Below are 21,529 nucleotides of genomic sequence, written 5' to 3'. Positions count from 1 at the left end.
ATGGGGTTTCTCCATCTTGGTCAGGCTGGTCTTGAACTCCTGACCTCAGGTGATCTGCCTGCCCCAGCCTCCCAAAGTGTTGGAATTACAGGCATGAGCCACCATGCCCAGCCTAAACATCATTTTTAGCAGCTGTCTTGTATTTCCATTAGAAATAAATTTAACACAATTAGATATAATGCAGTTAACAATTTCTCTATTTCTGAACATTTGTGCAGTGACTTTTTTTTTTTTTTTTTTTGAGATGGAGTTTTGCTCTTGTTGCCCAGGCTAGAGTGCAATGGCACAATCTCTGCTCATAGCAACCTCTGCCTCCCACGTTCAAGCCATTCTCCTGCCTCAGCCTCCAGAGTAACTGGGATTACAGGCATGCACTACTATGCCCAGCTAATTTTGTATTTTTAGTAGAGACAGGGTTTCTCCATGTTGGTCAGGCTGGTTTCGAACCCCAGACCTCAGGTGATTCGCCCGCCTCGGCCTCCCAAAGTGCTGGGATTACAGATGTGAGCCACCATGCCCAGCTGTGTAGTGACTTTCTTGGGCTGAGATGAGTATATTTCTACTGAGGGCCAGAGATAACACTTTTAGGGCATATTGTCCTATGGGTCTAAAGAAGTAAGAGCAGGTTAAAGTCCTCCAAAATTATATGATTGTATACCTTCATTGAGCATTATGAATAAAGAGACCCTTTGCTACATTCTACATTCAGAGTCAAAAAATGCTACCTCTGTCTTAAATTATTTTTTTAGGTTACTACTGAAGTTGAAAATATTTTTTTCCTATATATTTGTAGTATGTGACTTCTGTGTTTGTTCAGGCTTTTTTTCCAACTGTGTTATTCATGTGACTATTAAATCAGAAATGAATAATTTTTAATATTGATCTTATAAGATATTAATTAATTAATTTTTGAGACTGAGTTTCACTCTACTGCCCAGGCTGGAGTGCAGTGGCGTGATCTCGGCTCACTATAACCTCCACCTCCTGGGTTCGAGTGATTCTCGTGCCTCAGCCTCCCGAGTAGCTATGATTACAGTCGCCTGCTACCACGACCGCATAATTTTTGTATTTTTAGTAGAGATGGGGTTTCACCACATTGGCCAGGCTGGTCTCAAACTTCTGACCTCAGGCGATCCTTCCGCCTCGGCCTCCCAAATTGCTGGGATTACAGGCGTGAGCCACTGCACCCGGCCTATAAGATGTTAATTTAAAAAATACACCATTATGGCCAGGCACGGTGGCTCATACCTGCAATCCCAGCACTTTAGGAGGCTGAGGTGGACAGATCGCCTGAAGTTGGGAGTTCGTGACCAGCCTGACCAACGTGGAGAAATCTCATCTCTACTAAAAATACAGAATTAGCCAGCTGTGCTGGCAAATCCCTGTAATCCCAGCTACTCAGGAGGCTGAGGCAGGAGAATCACTTGAACCAGAGAGGCCGACATTGGGGTGAGCTGAGATTGCACCATTGCACCCCAGCCTGGACAACAAGAGCAAAATTCCATCTAAAAAAAAAAAAAAAAAAATTGCTGTGAGTAATAATAGACTTGTTAGGGTGATACTGAAACAATGGGGCAGATTCCACAGATTAGCTCAAATAGGCCGTGAAAATGTTAGGATAAGTACCTATCTGTAGAAATCTTAGTTTATTTTATAGTTTAATCATACTAGCATATAAAATTCTGGCAAGCATAATCATATTATATTCAAATTGACTTAAATAATTTATGACACATTCATAAATAATGACATAGTTTAGGGATTAATAAAAGCCTATCTATATATGCATGAATAAGAAAATGGTAGTGGAGCAAACAGCAGGATTATTGTATGTGAATTGCCACTAACTTGCTGTGTAATTTTGGGTAAGTCATTCTTTCCAAACCTGTTTTCTTCTGTGTAAACTAGTTGGATATTAACATTTTTTTCCAGCTTTAACATTCTGAGTTTTTTGTTTAAGTTCTTAAGCATCTTTAAAATGCTTTTCCTACTTTGAAGAAATGTTGGCATCAAACAATTCATACGTATTCTTATAAAAAAAGTAAGAATAGCTACCATTTGTTGATCTATTATATGTCAGATGCCTTACATAAATTCCCATTAACTCCTCACAATAACCCTACAGAGCAGATGGTATCATTGCCATTTTCCTAATTGGAAAACTGAGGGTCATAAGAAGTCCCACTAGGGCTGAGAGGGAGAGCCAGAATTTGAACCTATGACTCGGAAATGCTCTGTTCTTTCCACAGTGCCACTTACCTCTCCCTTGGACAAATGTGATGCCTTGTTTTAACCCACAGTTTCTCAACAGCAGCATTTCTTGACATTTGGGACTAGATAATTATTTGTTGTGAAGGATAGTCCTGTTCGTTGCTGCATATTTAACAGCATCTCTGGCTTCTTTCCACAACCAAAAGTATCACCAGATATTAGCAAATGTCCTAGGGGGCTGGAAGGGGAGGTACAATTGGCCCCATTTGAGGACCACTGATCTAATACAACTTAAGTCGTCAGTAGTCTGAGGACAAACATAATTACTTTCTCCAGCAAAGGCTTTAGGCCATTTTAAGGGTCAAGATGGAATTAACCAAGTAGATCTCCAGCAAAGGAACCTACCTACTCCTTCATGCAATAATACTTATTATACATTGATTGTCCCTTATTCTCTTAAGATTCATCCCATTTGAAGAGTGTTTTTTGGGGTGCAAGGTATATCAACAAGAACCTGATTAATGTTTGTTAATTCACTGAAAAGTATTCATTGAGGGCATGTTATATGCCAGGCATTGTCCAGTTATTGGTTAAAACAGTAAACAAGATGGCCTTGTAGGAGAAACAAGCATTAAATCATTTTAGCTCATTCTCCTTTATCTTCCTAATAATCTTGTAAAGATTCTGTTTAGAACCACAATCCAGTGTGTTTATCATGTTTTTCATATATACACAACTTACCACATGAAACTGGAGTTTACCTTCCTTAGTGTGAATGAGTAAAGATTACACATTGGGAAACTTGTGTTCTTCTGCTAGTTCAAATATATATTTTGGCTCTGATTTTTAAGTGAGCACATATCTGTGTGCTAGCTTCATTTTGAAACTTAACTGTTTATCTATTGGTTAGTCTTTTAATGCTCTTACCATTTTGTGGTCTGAAGCTTGGCCACATATTTATCAAAGTTTGTCTTGTGGGAATTAATCTCCGAAGTATCTCTGGTAAAGAGGGAATCTTATGAGGTTCATGCCTGATCCCTTTACTAGACTCTGTACTTCTGGAGGACAGAAACCATGGAGTTCACATGGGACTTCCCATCATGTTAGTTTTCAATGCCTGGAAAAGTACCTGGTTGGCAATGGTAGCCTTTCAGTACCTATTTCTAACAAATATAAGGAAAAGAAATCTTTAAATCGTGAAAATAGATTTCACTAAATAAATCTTGCTGAATTTTTATCTTCTACTTCCTGAAGACCACTGAGGTCATTTATTTACATTTCTTAATTATTCTAAGGTAGTTGGAAGTGAAAAAATCTTTATAAAAACAGATTTGGTCAGCTGATGGGGAAAAAGCCTGTAAAACCATTCAAAACAAGGAGGTCTTCAAGTACTTGAAGAAAACCTTATGGAAATGCTTCTGAAGACCCTGAAGGCATCACTATAAAGAGTATGCTTGTCCTCAGAACATTAGCGCTGAATTCTCAGAGAAGAAAATTTACTTGAAATGCCGTGTCAAATATAGGAAAATTGGGTACACATTGTATAGTGATTTCTATCCTGGATGAAATTGTTTTGATACTTTAAAGAATAAACTTTAAACTGTCTTAAAAAAGGTTACTCAGAATAACTTCCTCCCGGAGAGTTTTAGAACAATAAAATTTAAATACTTCAGCTATTTCTAAAAATAAGTCCTACTTGTTTTATTTCCTTTTTTATGTCTTCCTGTTGCAGAGTTTCGTAAGTGTCCATTTTAGAATTACATGCTCTAGATCTTAATGTGAACTATAATAACTTTAGCATGCATAATAAGAGCTGTAGTGAGCTACATACCATGAAATGCCTAAGTTATTATATCACATGTAGAGCCAGTGTGTATACGATTGTTAAAGGTATTCTAGTCTTTGCTGCCTATAAGAGGGGTGTTATTTTACTCATTCATTCTTGGGTTCATTCCACAGATATTCATTGAAAATCTACTCTTTGCCTGATATTGTACTCTTCCAAGCCTAGGCCATATCAATGAACCAAAAAGACAGAAATTTCTATCCTGATGGAGGAGGGAGACAGACAAAAGCTAAAATACCAAAGTAAATTGTGCATTGTTAGAAAGTGACATACATGTTTCATGAAAAGTAAACAGGCAAAGAGAATAACAAGAGGCTGATCATATGGAGCACTGGAGGTGGCTACCGTAATTACATGGGAGCCTTTAGAGAGTCTTAAGTTGTGAAATTGTCAGGATCTAACTTATGTTATATCAGGACTAGACTGATAGTGGTGAATCAGGTTGATTGTAATAAAGGTGATGAGAAGTGGTACGATTCTGGATATAGTTAAGGGAAGAGTCAACAGAATTTGCAGACTGACATGATGTGAGTTGTAAGTGAAAGACAGAAACCAAGGATGACTCAAAAGTTTTTGGGCTGAGCATCTAGAAGAAGGGAGCTATTAGCTGACAGGGCTAATCTGGGGGATAAGCAGTTTGGGGGAGAGTGCTTGGACCTCCATTTGCACTTGTTACTTTCTGGAGATGGGCTGCCTCCTGGGCATCAGTCTGGAGTTTTGTAAAGAGGTCTGTGCTAGAGGAATGGAACTTGTGGAAGTTCTCGTTGGATGGCCTTGGTTTTCTCAGTAAAATAGAAACAAGGTCATCAGCAGGAAGAAAGTTAAGAGGGAGATATTGGATGTTCGAGGAGAAAGGAGAGGGTATGAAACAGTTGTGTATGAGAGTGGGAGAATACATGGACAGGAAATGCAGCATGATTGCAGTCAGTGTGAATGGCCAACTTAGAATTTGTGGTCAGGAGGTTAAAGTGACTCTGACAAGGTGTTGTGCGTTTCTTTCCAGCCACTTTCAACCTGTAGGTACTGGAACAGAGTACATAGAGCTTTACATGTGAATGTAAGCAGGGTGAGGGTTTTGCCAAGAAAGAAGTGAGAGAGGAGTTCACTGGGTGAGAGAATATATGAGGAAGTGATTACAGTATTAACCATAAAATTTAAGCTAAGGAAGGAAATGAGATCACTTGAGAATATGGGGCAGTGAAAAGATGGTTGGTGGTCGTTTACGGGTAGGATCAGTGATATTGGAGTCAGGTTAAAAGTGAGTCATTTATTTGAAAGTAAATTTTATATGCATGTATTGAATTATAGTTCAAACACATATAAAGTCCTCTATTGAATCGCTCTAAGGCACAGTAAGCAGTAAAAATGGGTAACCTCACCTAATACAAAATGAATGTTTTAAAAGTAAATAAATGCAGGCTGGGCGCGGTGGCTCATGCCTGTAATCCCAGGACTTTGGGAGACCGAGGCGGGTGGATCACGAGGTCAGGAGATCGAGACCACCCTGGCTAACACAGTGAAACCCCGTCTCTACTAAAAATACAAAAAATTAGCTGGGCGTCGTGGCGGGCGCCTGTAGTCCCAGCTACTCGGGAGGCTGAGGCGGGGAGAATGGCGTGAACCTGGGAGGCAGAGCTTGCAGTGAAGAGCCAGATCATGCCACCGCACTCCAGCCTGGGTGACAGAGCGAGACTCCATCTCAAAAAAGTAAATAAATGCAAATATTTAAATTTATTTGTTCACTTTATTTTTTCAAATGAAGCATGCCTTTAGCATTTTTCTCTAAATATCTTAAATTTAATTTTTTAATATCACTTTTCTCCTATTGTCTCTCTCAACCCTCACATTCTTTGGTGGGTTGCCAGAGCTATATGCCTTCTGCCAACTCATTGTTCAAGTGTCACTGCCCTGTATCAGAGCCCTCTGATAGCTGCCAAGGCTCTCATTCCATATAAGTTATCTGGATTAAGCTTGAGCAACTACTTACTAAGATGTGCCACTTGGGTGAGTTTCTCACTCTGTTTCCTCATTACTAAGTGGAGATAATAATATGTACTTTGTTGTAAGGATTAAAATTAATGAATGCATGTGTATCCTTTGCATATAACCTGGTATATGTCTATAAATGGTAGCTATTGATATGACCTTAGGTCTATTAAATTAACAATATTTATTAATGTTGAATAACCAAATCTCAAAAACATGCTATCTTGTCATTTCAATAACATATTAGTTTAGGAGCGCATAGGATGACTAAAGTCAAAACACAGTATTGTTACCATCGATATTTTCATATTTTTTTCAGCTTTAAAAAGAAATTAAGGCATATTAGGTATTCACCATAAATATGGGTAAGATTTCTTTTTAGTTCCTGATAACATAGAGATACACATATACAACTGCAATATTTTACCTGCCTTTTGCTAGCCTAAACCAGCTTTGAGCCTGATTATTCACAAACAGTAACTTATTTGGACATGTGATCTGAATTGTATTGAAGAAGGGAAGCATTAAAAAAAAAATCTGAAGTGTATTGAAGAAGAGAAGCGTTAACGCTTTCAATGTCTGAATGGACCATCCATAGAATATATATATATATTTGATTATATATGGTTTTGATTTTACATGTTTTCCTCTTTTATATAAATATGCATATATGTATGTATGTAATAATATATGTATATAATATTACACATATAAATATATATAAAATATACATATATGTATGTGATATTATATATAAATATATAAAAGCTTTATTCTCACATGAGAGAACTGTCATGTAATTTACATGCTCTCTCCTGTAATCCCAGTGCTTTGGGAGGCCGAGGTGGGAGGATTGCTTGAGCCCAGAAGTTTGAGACCAACCTGGGCAGTATAGCAAGACCCTGTCTCTACAAAATAAAATAAAAAATTAGCTAGATGTGGTGGCTCATGCCTGTCATCCCAGCTACTTGGGAAGGTGAGGCAGGAGGATAGCTTGAGCCCAGAAAGTCATGGCTGCAGTGAGTTGTCATCGCACCACTGCACTCCAGCCTGGGCAACAGAGGAAGAACGTGTCTAAAAGAAATTAATTACTTTAATTCAATGTTTTGGGTGACATATTACCCTTGCCTGACTTTTAATGTATATCTAAAATATAGAATATGTTCTCCTACTGGGGATTTAGTTCAAGGTCACTTAACAGAAAATATTGAATGGCACTAAGAACTCCAAGGTGATTTTATTCAGCAAATTTGATTCATTCCACCCAATGGCAAATACAAAGCATTACGTAACTTCATTATTCAAGATCCACAGTTTTCCCACAAAATAAAATGACCCTTGTCATCACAAAAGCCCATATTAGACATATTCACATAGACTGTTCATACTTACCTTCTTTTCCAAAGATTATGTGAGGTGAAGAAAAACCTTTTTTTGTCAATAGAGGATAGTAGTGGAGCCATACCAACGTGTCACATTGTCACCTGGGGCAGCAAAGAAACCACCAAAGATACGAAACCATCTTGATGCTTTTGTCATGACCTATGAGATAAGGAATCAGTCTGCCTGCGGTAATAAGCTTCTATAGAGAGTGTTGAACAAGTGGGTCACAGATGACACAGATTGGAGCAAGACCAAGTTTTATCAGGGCTCACTGTGCTTCAGGCAGGGCTGGCTACTTCTGATGTGTAGGTCAAGGAGACTTTCCTATCATGAGTCTATTGTGAAACGATTCCTATCTTATTGTTAGAAATCCATAGATATGAAATTTCTCTGTGCCTTTTATTGACTATGATAGAGAATTCCTGTGTCTTCCATGGTTTAGAACATATAAGAACTTTGGCGTTTTGTTTGTGTTTTCTCATCTTGGTTGAGAAGAAGGTTATAAGTCTATCAAGGTCAGGATCCATTGTTCTTTCTTGGTCAACTTTTGGAAATGTTGGTTGAAACTAATTCTAACTGTATTAAATCTGCAGAAAGAATCCTTAAGATCTCATCAACAATCTTTTGTGTAAACTAGACTTCGCTCTTTTAGTTAATTCTAGCCTTAAATGTGAGGATCTTCTTGTATCCGCTGTCAAGCCATTAGTGCATAGCTGAGGTTACACATTCAAAGAAGATGGGCTTCCCAATAACATGAGCGATATCTAATAAATTGCTCAGTCTTAATTCCAACTGTGCATTTTGCAATAAAGTTAGTTAGCACAGAGTAGTGAATCTCAGAGCAGCATCAGTACTATCTGCAAGTGTGTTAGACATGCAGACTCCTGAGCCCCATCCCAGACCTGCTGGATCAGAAACCTAGAGGGGTGAGGTTCATGGCCAGGTGTGGTGGCTCACACCTATAATCCTAGCACTTTGGGAGGCCAAGGCAGGTGGATCACCTGAGGTCAAGAGTTCGAGACCAGCCTGGCCAACATGGTGAAACCCCATCTCTACTAAAAATACAAGAAACAACAACAACAAAAAAAACTAGTTGGGCATGGTGGTGCATGCCTATAGTACCAGCTACTTGGGAAACTGTGGTGGAAGGATCATTTGAACCAGGGAAGCAGAGATTGCAGTGAGCTGAGATCGAGCCACCCCACCACTACACTCCAGCATGGGCGACAGACCAAGACTGTCTCCAAAAGAAAAAAAAAAAAAAAGAAACCTAGGGGATGAGGTTCGGGAGATTCTGATGCAAAACAAATGTAGGGCGTCTTGAAATGATTATAGATGTTTTCTTCTTTTAGACCAGTTAACATGTGTATTTTTCAAATTGTTGGCTGGTGATGACCTCAGGAATTTAAAAATGCTAACTGAGCCCAAGAGAATTCATTATCCTGTATTTACCTTTGGTAATCTGCCCTACTGCAAGCTTTTCATTAAGCATTCATTAAGGGAAATAGGACCTTTGAGAACTAAATCTGCCTTCAAGTATATTTGTGTATAGTAAGGAACTTAGTATATTTTAGCTACATTCTGTTAGTGATGGATTTTAGTTTTTAATATCTCCTAGAAAAAAATATTATAATTAGAAATAATGTAATTTTAAATGACCATATTTTATTATTTAAAATTTTATGTATTAATAGCATTATATAGTTGGAATAAAACATATGTTTTAAAACATAAAACAGTCTCAGCAGCTCAGTAGCATTATATAGATTGGACGTCTTGAGAAAATTTTAAAACATTCTTCGAACTTTACTTTTTTCTCTGAAAAATGAAATGAAATTCCACATCAAGTGAAAACTAAATTAAATGGCATGTAGTATTTTGTAAACAGTAATTATTCTAAAAGTGTTAGTACTTACCAAGCAATGCTTGATATGTATTTCTTCAATTATGATCTTAGTTGATTTCACACCTAAAATTGAAAGCTTATAGATTTTAGAACTTTAATTACAGGTTTTATAATCTGTGAGTAAATGAAATATTGGATGGGAAAATTAATATCTAGCATCATGCAGACCTGCTTTACAGTAGCACTAGACTATTCCAGAATATTACATAAAATTAATACATTTTCCTTACAAAACTTTAACTTAATTTTTTAAGAATATAAATCAATACCTCTAAGGACAGCAGATTACTGATGGTAGTAGAGTATCTAGATCTAAAACATTCTTTCTTGGGTTATGTGATCATCATTGAACTTCAAGCACCTGGTTGTTCATATGGTTTTAAAAAGTTATTTTTGTTAATTCTCAAGACAGGGTTCCTATGGTTGGCAGAGCATCAGGTCATAAAACACGAGACCAGTTGGTTTATTAGCAGAAAACTCTGAAAATTTATCTCTTTGAAGAATGGGCTAAATCTTAGAATTATGAATGATGTTTCTAGAAATCCCTATAAATGCTGCCCATTAAGTTCTTTATTAGAACTTTTGTCTACTAGATTGCTGGACTTTCTCTTAGCAACAGTTGAGAAGAGAGTATTGCTATCCTCAGCTAGTTGGTTGCCTAGAAGCCTCCCGCATTAAATGAAGAGCAAACTTACTAAAGCAGAATGTGACCAGGTGGTTCAGTATGTGGTGCAGTTTAATAAATTAAACATAGATGAATAATTGGTATAGTTGTTAGTATCAATACTGTGCACACAAATTCTCAGCTAATATTTATGAGTAAATATTGTAGACAGAACATTTTGTAAAAAGTTACAATGGTAGTTAACCCTTACTTGGGACTTACTATGGGTCAAACACGTGCTAAGTGCTTTTCATATATTAACTCACTGAATCCTCATAGCAACCCTTTGAGCAAGTTAAGCTGGCAAATAGGGGTGCCAGAAGTTGACGTCAACTATGCTCTAAGCCATGCAAAAGGAAATGGGATGTCTTTAAGTTCTTTTCTATAAAATTCAGTGATCAACAGACATTTATATATCATCTAACTTTGGCCAAGCACTGGACAGACACATGGAGAGGAATTAGGTATGTTCCCTGACTTTGAATAATGAAGCCATCTGTAACACACTATGGCAAATGCATATGAGCCATGCTTAGGGTTCTAATGGGGGCAGAGCAGAAAACGCCTTATGGTTTCTCCTGTGTGGACCCCTCCCAATCTCCCTCATTCCATGGTCAAGCCAAAACAGTGTCAAGGATGAATAGAGGCTGGTATGGTGAGTGGGTGATATGGTTAACTTGTCCTTCAAAAAGAGAGGGCAGCATTTGGAGAGGTGCAAAGTGTACACTATGCTTTGCAACCTCCTTAACTCATTGGGAGTACTAACTAAATTACAATGTCATAGACCCCATTCCAGATCCACGGAATCAGAATCTCCAGGGGAGAGGCTTTGGAGACTGTGACTAACAGGGGCCCCAGGTGATTCTTATCAGGGGGGCTTGGGCAACACTGGACAAGTGGAATACAGTTTGTCCATGAACGTTGTTGGAATGAGTTTTGGAGAGAATGGTGAAGAATGAGATTAGGTAGTATGAAGGTCACTTTATGTCATACCTGTCTTTTTGATTGTTCGGTTTTCTGTTTGTATCCTACTTTATGCTGCTACGTCTCAGTCATTAATAGGTACATTGAACTGAGCATTTACTTGGACAACTTTAAATTGAAAACTTTGGACCTAAGCCCAATGTACAAGATTCCCACCCTTGACTTATCTATGACTTGAGAAACACTCAAACAGGAGAGTGGGGAAGAGGATGAGCATTGTTTATTTATAGCATGTTCCTTGACTCTTAATCATGTTTCATTTTATTTGTTAGAAGACTGAGTAGCTACTAAGTGATACAGCTAATATTTGACCCTGGGTTTACAGAGCAGAAGAAATGTGATTTGTCAAAAAGCGGTGAGCAAAGTGCTCGTTCCTTCAGTTAAAAAGGGTGAACTGCAAAATGCAGCTTTGGAGTCAAAGTCCATAGTAACCTTTGTTACCATATGAAGATGTGTGCCGGCTGTTCCCTTGATTTCTTTTAAGGAAAACCAATTATCAATATTTTATGTGCATTTATCTCTATTTTAAAATCTTGCTTTTATATGTGCATGTGTATATATATTTTTGTTTATAAAACAAAACCATGTGTTTGCCAACACTCTGATACAAAATAAGTCATTGGGTAGAATTTTGCTGTAGGACTAATGGTTTGTGACCACTGTGTTAAGTCATCTCTAAGGTCTAAGCCTTAAGATATAATGATTTGTGATGATGCTTGATGAGGTATGACTTACTGATTTGCTTTCCTATCATATCTTAAAGAAATTTTCCTGAATATTTATGTGGAGCACTATTAATAACTGAGGCTTCTCCAAGTACTAACATACTTTTATTTATTTATTTTTTTTGAGACAGAATCATGCTCTGTCACCCAGGCTGGAGTGCAGTGGCACGATCTCGACTCACTGCAAGCTCCGCCTCCTGGGTTCACACCATTCTCCTGCCTCAGCCTCCTGAATGGCTGGGACTACAGGCGCCTGCCACCACGCCTGGCTAATTATTATTATTATTATTATTTTTTGAGACGGAGTCTTGCTCTGTCGCCCAGGCTGCAGTGCAGTGGCCAGATCTCAGCTCACTGAAAGCTCCACCTCCCTGGTTTACGCCATTCTCCTGCCTCAGCCTCCCGAGTAGCTGGGACTACAGGCGTTCGTCACCTCGCCCGGCTAGTTTTTTTGTATATTTTTTAGTAGAGACGGGGTTTCACCGCGTTAGCCAGGATGGTCTCGATCTCCTGACTTCGTGATCCACCTGCCTCGGCCTCCCAAAGTGCTGGGATTACAGGCATGAGCCACCGCACCTGGCCACTAACATACTTTTAACTTTGTTGGAAATGACAGAGAAAGAGTGAAAGGCTCTTTCCTGATTACGGTGGGCACAGTGCTGCCCTCCCCTGAGCCTTTTTGTCAGGTGCTCTCTTTCGTTAATTTTCTACCGTAAGATTCTGTTTTCTTCTTTTTTAAATCTGATATTTTCAAACATGGAAAATGTTATTTCTTTTTATTCATTTTACAAAAGCATCCACTGAAATAAAACAATTTGAAAGATCTTCATAAACAGATTTTATCTTTAGCTCTCTGTAGAACAAATACCTGTTTCTATGGGAAAAGCTTTCTATGTGTAACATTATTGACTAAGGGAGAAAGGGTTGTAAGGAGAAAATTTTGTTTTAAAAACTTTTGAATTGACAAATAAAAATTGTATGTGTTTTTGGTGAATAATGTGATGTTTTGATATGTGGATGTATTGTGGAATGGCTAACTCAAGGTAATTAACATGTGTATTACCTCACATACCTTTTATTGTGGTGAGAACACTTCAAGTCTACTCTCTTAACAATTTTCAAGTATACAATATTAACTGTAGTCACCATAATATACAATAGATCTCTTGAACTTATTACTCCTTTGTGGTTGGAATTTTGCATTCCATAATAGTCTGTTTGCTGCATTTGGGGATGTGGATCTATTTAGGAACATGGATCTATCCACTTCCATGTATAATTTCAGCCCCGTGTGAAGCCACACACAATCAGTATCTTTTTACTAACATGTTTAGTGTCGTTAGTGGATCTTGAAACTAATTCAATGCATCCTAACTGGTATTAATATGAGAGAGAGAAGAAAGAAGATCCCTGTGTGCATTGCAGGTGGTAAGGGTAAGAAATATTTCGTAGAACTTTTGTTTCAGATGTGTGTGTGTGAGTGTGTGTGTGTAAATTCTATTTTGCATCATAGAATGTATTTCTCACTGGGATGGCAGTTAACACATTTCAGAAGCCTCTGAACTAGGATGACTAAATAGATCCTTGGTCATTCCTGCCCAGTATAAAAGAGTTAAATTTTAATCTAGAAATTTGAAAGGATTTTCATCATATATTAATTACCTCCAAGCCTAGGCTTTTCTCCTCAGTCCCTTCAAAGTACTTCTCTATCTAGCTTAAATCTGTCCTCTGGCCCAAGGGTCACTTTTCAGGAGAATGACAGTGCTGAAGATAGAGTTCTTACAAAATGATGAGCTGCCCAGCCTTGGAGAGTAGGAGAGAGACTTGCAGGCTCTAGGAGGGGGCTGTGGAGGGCAGTGAGCCAGCCCTAATTCTATCTTCACCAAAATTCCTTGAAAATGGAAAGAAGGAATAAAGGGGAAAGGCAATATGAGAGTAAATAGAGAATCTCATGTACATTTAAAGATACTAAAAAGGCACATAGAGAAGGAGACCTAGAAATACTTTGGCAACGAAATGTTTTTCAGTCATTATGGGCTTGTTTCTTAGGAACTGAGTGACTTGGGGAAAGATGTGGTTCTTGTCTGGGTTGTGGAATAAAAAGCCGATTGTTTCTGTGAACCAGTAAGTATGTTTGCTACTTATTAGTCATTAGTCAGACACACCACAAATTAGCAGAAGTTAACACCTCCTGTATTTATTTCATATTTGTTTAGTTATTCCTGTTTGTACTCTCAAGAAATTGTATTTCAAAATTTAAAAAGGGAAGTGAGATATAGATTGTTGTATGAGATTGTGGACACTAGAGGGATAAATGTTCTTATGTCTTAGTAAGAATTTAATGGCAAGTGAATGCTTCCTTTTAAGGTTTCCAGAAATAAATCAAATTGTGCTGATTTCAATCTTTTAAAAAAATATCACATTTGTCATAATGGTAACCTAATGAGCGTTATGTGAAACTAATGAAAAGCACTTAGTATTTATGTTCAGTATTTTCTGTTATCTATTGATTCACTTATAAAGCACTATCTTATGTTCTTATTCTGGGGGAGAGTTCTAGATATGTTATGAACTACATTAATAACTCAAGCTGTCGTTATGAGCAATAGGTTAAAAGAACTAAGCCACTTTTGTATGCTTGGTGAAGTAAAAACCAGCTTTTCAAATATACTTCAGAGGCAGGCTTTTAAAAAATTATATTGAAGAGATAGTGTTATTTTGGCCAGTCAATCTTCATTGATTTAGTTCTCTATAAATAAATATTTTAGAGGCCAAACTCCAAAGGACTAAGAGCTGATAGGGATAGAACTTTTTTTTTTTTCTTGTTGCTATCATTAGTATAAAACTGATGAGACTGACATGAATATTTTCTCTCATGATAAGACGGGCTATCTATTGTGGGTCCAATATCTAGGCACAACTACATATACTCAGAGGCTGTTGTTCTTCCCATTGTCTGCCTGGAATCCCAGCTATTCGGGAGGCTGAGGCACGAGAATTGCTTGAACCCCTTTCTTTCCTTTTTTTGTTTTGATTAATAAACTCATATTCCAGGTAGGGCTGCATTTCTTGGAAAATAAGGAAACCTTAGAAATAAGGAAAATAAGGGAATATGTATCAGTTCGATTTTGTTTTGTTGCAAAGCACCCCAAAACTTAATGACATAACATTTATTGACTCATAATTTGGTGGGTGGGCAAGTCGGACTGAGCTCAGCTCAGCTTCTCTCTATTCTAATTTGTCTCATCTGGGCACACTCACTTGTTAGTGGTCAGTTGGCAGTCAGTGGTGTCATTTATGTATTTATAGAGGTTATGGTGGTAAATGGGGCAACTGAGGCATGTGGTGTGGGCCACAGTGGTTCCTAGAACAGTGACAGAGAATAAGCTCCAATGAACAAGCACTTTTCAAGCCTCTACTTGCTGTCTTGTTTGCTAGTGTTACATTAGCTGAAGCAAGGCACATGGCCAAGCCCAGATTCCACAGGTAGAGAAAGACTCTACCTCTTGATTGGCAGAAAGTTATGCGTGCAAAGACAGGAAGAATTTGTGGGCATTTTTGTAGTCTACATAGAATGGGTTTTATTGATGTCCTATGATCTATCAGACTTTATGCCAGGTGACTTATGTGTTACTCGTTTAGTCCTCAAAACAATTTCCTGAGATGCCTGGCATTATGCCATTGCAAAGATGATAAAATTGATGATCAGAGAAGTTAAGAGACTTGCACAAATTAAGCCCAAATTGTTTGCTTCAAGTTACAGAATGGCCTTTTAGGTGCTGTCTCTCAGATGCTTAGCCCATGAGGCAAAAAATGTATGCTCTATTTGGTTAAAATGGAGTTCTAAAGACTGCTTTTACTTTCTCCCTTACCTGTTGAACCATTGGGTCATATATTTATTTGGTATCGAAAAAATATTAAAATTTCACTGTCTTTGAGACTTTTCAGAAGCTCATGGAAGTGTGTTTTTTGTTTGCTTGCCAGGTCAGCTACACAGCCTGGATCTCACCACAGTTTGGACATGGCTGAGGCTCTCCAATGGGCCAGATATCACTGGCGACAGCTGATTGGAGGTGCAACCAGGGATGATGATTCGAGGCCATATAACTATTCTTCATTGCTTGCCTGTGGGCGCAAGTCCTTGCAGACCCCTAAACTGGCAGGAAGGCACCGGATTGTTGTTCCCCACCTCCAACCCTTCAAGGATGAGTATGAGAAGTTCTCTGGAGCCTATGTGAACAATCGAATACGAACAACAAAGTACACGCTTCTGAATTTTGTGCCAAGAAATTTATTTGAACAATTTCACAGGTATTGTTTTATTTTTGAAGAAAACCTTAGAATATCATTCTAGTTGATGCATAACATTTTTTTCATTTCCATAACTCTGTATGTTACTTAAACCTAAGACATGTGACATCATCCTTGACAATTTTGGTACAAGTCTGTTGTGGAATGATGACTCCTTCCATTCATGTCACACTTTCCAATTGGTACAGTGTTTTCTCTTTACCAGAAAAAATATTGTAATTCACATATTATAGATTAGGAAATGAATTGACTGTGGTTTAGCCAATGTTATGCCAGTGTCAAGTAGCAGACCAGGGGTTGCCTCCAGGGGTCTTCTTACTCTTGCTTTGCTGTTCTTTCCATGAAACCATGCTACATTTTAATTTCAGATTTTTCTTACTGACAATAGGAGGAAATAGAGCTCTGAAGCCAGTGCAGATGTCAGATGTTATTAGGTGAAACAGTGACCTAATTCAGCTTAATATCACATTCATGGACACTCTCCTGTGAGTTTAGGCACTGAAGGAAATGGAAGTGCGAGTGCCACTCCTCTCCTTGTGGAGTTTGCCGTTGTGCTAGGGAAACACAATATGTATGTAAAAAGCAAAAAGACTTAGTGAATGCAGTGAATGTTATAAAGGGCTGTCGAGTAGAATGAAAGCCTTGAAAAGAGAAATAATAATACTAACTGGAGCAATAGAAGGGGAAGTGACATTTGACTCAATAATGGAGGGTGGGTGAGATATTCAAGGCAGAGATGTGGGCAAAGCATATTTCAGATGGAGGAAGTAGTATGAATAATGGCATAAAGGCAGTAGCATAAAAGGCTTGCTTGAAGCCTGGGAAGTAGTGTTCTCTGACTTACATGTAGCATCTATGCTGGGGAGCAACAGGGAGTAAAGTCAGAAAGATAGATGTGACCCAGCAAAGAGGTCTTGCTATCAGGATAGAGTTGAGAGCCAAGGCTGCAGGCACAATGAACATGCTTACGTCAGATTTCACTACAGAAGCAGTGTGGTGGGTAGATGAAAGGGCTTAGAGATGATGGATGATGGCAGAGAAAACATTTAGGAAGACATTGTATATATCCCAGTGAATTATAATGGAGACCTGACCTTGGAACAATGTGGGAATGAAAAGAAGGGTGACCTCTTACAGATACTATGGATTAAGACATTCAGTGAAAGGAATAAAAAGATGACGTGAACATGTTGAGCTGTGCTCACCAGAAGAATTAACAGAAAAATGAAAAGTGTAAAAAGAACCTTGGCTGGAAGAGTATTTTGTTTTTGTAAAGGTATTCAAGATGCCAGTGCAAGTAAAGAGATTCTCCATATTCTTTAGTCATTCTGCATACATTCATTCTCATTATTCATTCTGTGTATGTGCCATATGCATTTATTAAAGAGTGGTTATGTTGAAAAGACAGATGTGAATTTGTTGAATTAATGGCTGTATAGCCCTATGTGTGTTTCATTCTTTCATGGAGTTTGGAATCTAGTGTACCCAATGGAATAAAAACCTGAAACAGAGTTCAAGGTTAGAGCTATAGGTTTAGATATGGTCCATCTGGAAAGAGTTGAAGCCACAGAGTAGCAGAAAGGGTTAGGAAGGAAATTTTCAGAGTAAAATGATTTGGAGGTGACAAAAAAGAAGTATATATAGGTTACTCTTTTGAGAAGTTTCATGGTCAATGGAAAAATATGTGATAAAAATTTAGCAGCAGGATTGAGATTTTGTTTTTCCTTTAAGGAAAAGGGTGTCTTGAACTTACCATATGGCCCAAAATTGGGAACCCATGGAGAAGTATTTGAATATATAAAATAGAAGAATGGAAGAAGTTCCTGAAGAAAGTGGTTCTGAATAGCATAAAGGAAGAAATAGAAGAGTTAGTCACAAGGAGAAAAGAAATACGCTTTTCTACTCAATTTTGAGGCTTGTTTAAATCTAATGTTTGGATGTACAAAAGGCTAGAGGGTTGATCTTTGTTTTGTTAATTATTTTTTTCACCACATTAACTCTGAATGTCTTCTAATTTTTTCTGAACTTTTAAAAAGAAAATAGTACTTTCTATTGTGCTTTTTTCTATATGTTTTTCTATCGTGCTCAAAACCATCCCACTCAAATATTTACTATTTTATATTTAATAAATAATATCTCACATTATTTATTTATGTATTTGTTACTCCATCCAGGCTGGAGTGCAGTGGTGTGATCTCGGCTCACTGCAACCTCCAACTTCTGGGTTCAAGTGATCCTCGTGACTCAGCCTCCTGAGTAGCTGGACCACAGGTGTGCACCACTACACCCAGCTAATTTTTGTATTTTTTGTAGAGACAGGGTTTTACCATGTTGCCCAGGCTAGTCTCGAACTCCTGACCTCGAGTGATCTGCCCGCCTCGGCCTCCCAACATACTAAGATTACAGCCGTAAGCCACCGCACCCAGCCCTGATATCTCACATTTATTAAAGTATGACACAAGCCAAATGTCTAGCAGGGTAATAAATAGTTCATTAAGATTCGTTGTATTTTGCTAGTTCTATATTCTGTAACATACAAAATCTACTAATAGAAACTTATTGAAAAACAGTATAGTACTTTGCCTCTTACTTCAATCCTTGAAGTAACTTCTTAACACCTTCTTTTGTGTGTTTGGGTTGCAGAGCTGCCAATTTATATTTCCTGTTCCTAGTTGTCCTGAACTGGGTACCTTTGGTAGAAGCCTTCCAAAAGGAAATCACCATGTTGCCTCTGGTGGTGGTCCTTACAATTATCGCAATTAAAGATGGCCTGGAAGATTATCGGAAATACAAAATTGATAAACAGATCAATAATTTAATAACTAAAGTTTATAGCAGGTAAGTGTAACGGGAGCTTTGCTAAGGACTATGTGTGTATCATTGAGAAATATGCAGAATGTTACTTTTTTCTCCTTAGGTGTGACCAGGACCCTTTTGTGTTGTTGTTGTTGTTGCTATTATTTTCAACTAACATTTCATAAAGTCCTATGGTGAATTTAATTCAAGTGTCAGAGGAAAACAAAAATGTATAAGCCGTTGTCAACTCAGGAGCCGACAAAGCGAAAGCTTCTGTAACTCATGTATAAGTGGAATTAAAAGAATTAAACTTCAGGGCCGGGCATGGTGGCTCATACCTGTAATCCCAGTACTTTGGGAGGCCAAGGCGGGTGGATCGCCTGAGGTCAGGAGTTCGAGACCAACCTGACCAACATGGTGAAACCCTGTCTCTACTAAATATACAAAAATTAGCCGGATGTGGTGGCAGGTGCCGGTAATCCCAGCTACTCAGGGGGCTGAGGCAGGAGAATTGCTTGAACCTGGGAGGTGGAGGTTGCAGTGAGCAGAGATCGCACCACTGCACTCCAGCCACAGCACTCCATCCTGGGTGACAGAGTAAAACTCTGTCTAAAAAAAAAAAAAAGGAGGAGAATATTCTTTTTTGGTGTGCATGAAACTAGAGCATCCCATCACAGCAACAACAGAAAGCATTCATAGGAGGTCTTTTTAGTGGCATATTTGCTGTATTGGAGACTTGTATTTTCAGTATTTATGAAATAGAGAGTCTATGTAGCTAAGAATAAACTCAGTGGAGGTGAGTTTTAAACTGTAGTATATATTATTTGCAGCTCCTGGGTTTTTATTCTTAGATGTAAGTTAATACTTAGTAAACAGTATAGACAAATATAACTTATCTTCAACCTTATGTGATCCAAAGAGGAAAATGTTAGAAAAGCCTTCTCTGAAGAAGCGATATTTAATCTGAAAGCTGCAGAATTTGTATTTTGTTCATTATTAGAATTATTTAGTGACTTTCATAATGTTTGTTTTTATGATCTATCAAGAAAACAAGGAAAATAAGTTTATCATTTGTAAGATGATTTGAGTTTCTTGGATAATGAGAAATTAGTTCTGTTTTTTTCTCTTATACTCATGTCCTGTCTAAAGGGAACCAGAAAAACCTATGTGTTGTATTTTAAAATGAAATAATGGTATAAGTCCATGGTTTTCATGTAAAGCCATAGAGCATTTGACTAAAACAGTTCTATTAATAATTTAGTAACATTTGAATGCTTATTATATACCAGGGATAGAGAACTAAAATGTCAGTGCAGTCTCTAATCTCACAAAAGAGCTATAAGAAACAATATTTTGGTGGGCGGAGCAAGATGGCCGAATAGGAACAGCTCCAGTCTCCAACTCCCAGCGCGAGCGACACAGAAGACCGGTGATTTCTGCATTTTCAACTGAGGTACTGGGTTCATCTCACTGGGGAGTGCCCGACGATCGGTGCTGGTCAGCTGCTGCAGCCCGACCAGCAAGAGCTGAAGCAGGGCGAGGCATTGCCTCACCTGGGAAGTGCAAGGGGGAAGGGAATCCCTTTTCCTAGTCAGGGGAACTGAGACACACAACACCTGGAAAATCGGGTAACTCCCACCCCAATACTGTGCTTTAAGCAAACAGGCACACCAGGAGATCATATCCCACACCTGGCCGGGAGGGTCCCACGCCCACGGAGCCTCCCTCATTGCTAGCACAGCAGTCTGTGATCTACCGGCAAGGCAGCAGCGAGGCTGAAGGAGGGGCGCCCGGCATTGCTGAGGCTTAAGTAGGTAAACAAAGCTGCTGGGAAGCTCCAACTGGGTGGAGCTCACAGCAGCTCAAGGAAACCTGCCTGTCTCTGTAGACTCCACCTCTGGGGACAGGGCACAGTAAACAATAACAAACACAGCAGAAGCCTCTGCAGACGCAAACGACTCTGTCTGACAGCTTTGAAGAGAGCAGTGGATCTCCTAACACGGAGGTTGAGATCTGAGAAGGGAAAGACTCCCTGCTTAAGTGGGTCCCTGACCCCTGAGTAGCCTAACTGGGAGACATCCCCCACTAGGGGCAGTCTGACACCCCACACCTCACAGGGTGGAGTACACCCCTGAGAGGAAGCTTCCAAAGCAAGAATCAGACAGGTACACTCGCTGTTCAGAAATATTCTATCTTCTGCAGCCTCTGCTGCTGATACCCAGGCAAATAGGGTCTGGAGTGGACCTCAAGCAATCTCCAACAGACCTACAGCTGAGGGTCCTGACTGTTAGAAGGAAAACTATCAAACAGGAAGGACACCTACACCAAAACCCCATCAGTACATCACCATCATCAAAGACCAGAGGCAGATCAAACCACAAAGATGGGGAAAAAGCAGGGCAGAAAAGCTGGAAATTCAAAAAATAAGAGCGCATCTCGCCCGGCAAAGGAGCGCAGCTCATCGCCAGCAACGGATCAAAGCTGGACGGAGAATGACTTTGACGAGATGAGAGAAGAAGGCTTCAGTCCATCAAATTTCTCAGAGCTAAAGGAGGAATTACGTACCCAGCGTAAAGAAACTAAAAATCTTGAAAAAAAAGTGGAAGAATTGATGGCTAGAGTAATTAATGCAGAGAAGGTCATAAACGAAATGAAAGAGGTGAAAACCATGACACGAGAAATACGTGACAAATGCACAAGCTTCAGTAACCGACTCG

At 38.8% G+C, this 21,529-nt stretch overlaps 1 protein-coding gene across 9 annotated transcripts in view; it reads left to right on the top strand.

The window, feature by feature from the left end:
* The window catches only part of LOC105487672 (ATPase phospholipid transporting 10D (putative)), a 137,058-nt gene that overhangs the window by 32,161 nt on the left and 83,368 nt on the right, over positions 1-21,529 (top strand). For 8 of the 9 annotated variants that reach the window (XR_011621309.1, XM_024794705.2, XM_024794703.2 and 5 more), the window contains 2 exons: positions 15,690-16,016; positions 18,660-18,854. Coding sequence is in view for 7 of the 9 variants with exons in the window: in XM_024794705.2 (XP_024650473.2) it covers positions 15,727-16,016; positions 18,660-18,854 (485 nt within the window). In the remaining 2 variants the exon portion in view is untranslated. Of the gene's footprint in view, positions 1-15,689; positions 16,017-18,659; positions 18,855-19,873; positions 20,266-21,529 lie in introns of those variants that run through there. The other variant, XM_071093626.1, reaches the window with a different exon arrangement.

Source organism: Macaca nemestrina, chromosome 3 (genome assembly GCF_043159975.1).
Source record: "Macaca nemestrina isolate mMacNem1 chromosome 3, mMacNem.hap1, whole genome shotgun sequence".
Classification (NCBI taxonomy): Eukaryota; Metazoa; Chordata; class Mammalia; order Primates; family Cercopithecidae; genus Macaca; species Macaca nemestrina.
The sequence above is the reverse complement of the archived record's forward strand: the minus strand, read 5'-3'. Positions and strand labels throughout refer to the sequence as shown.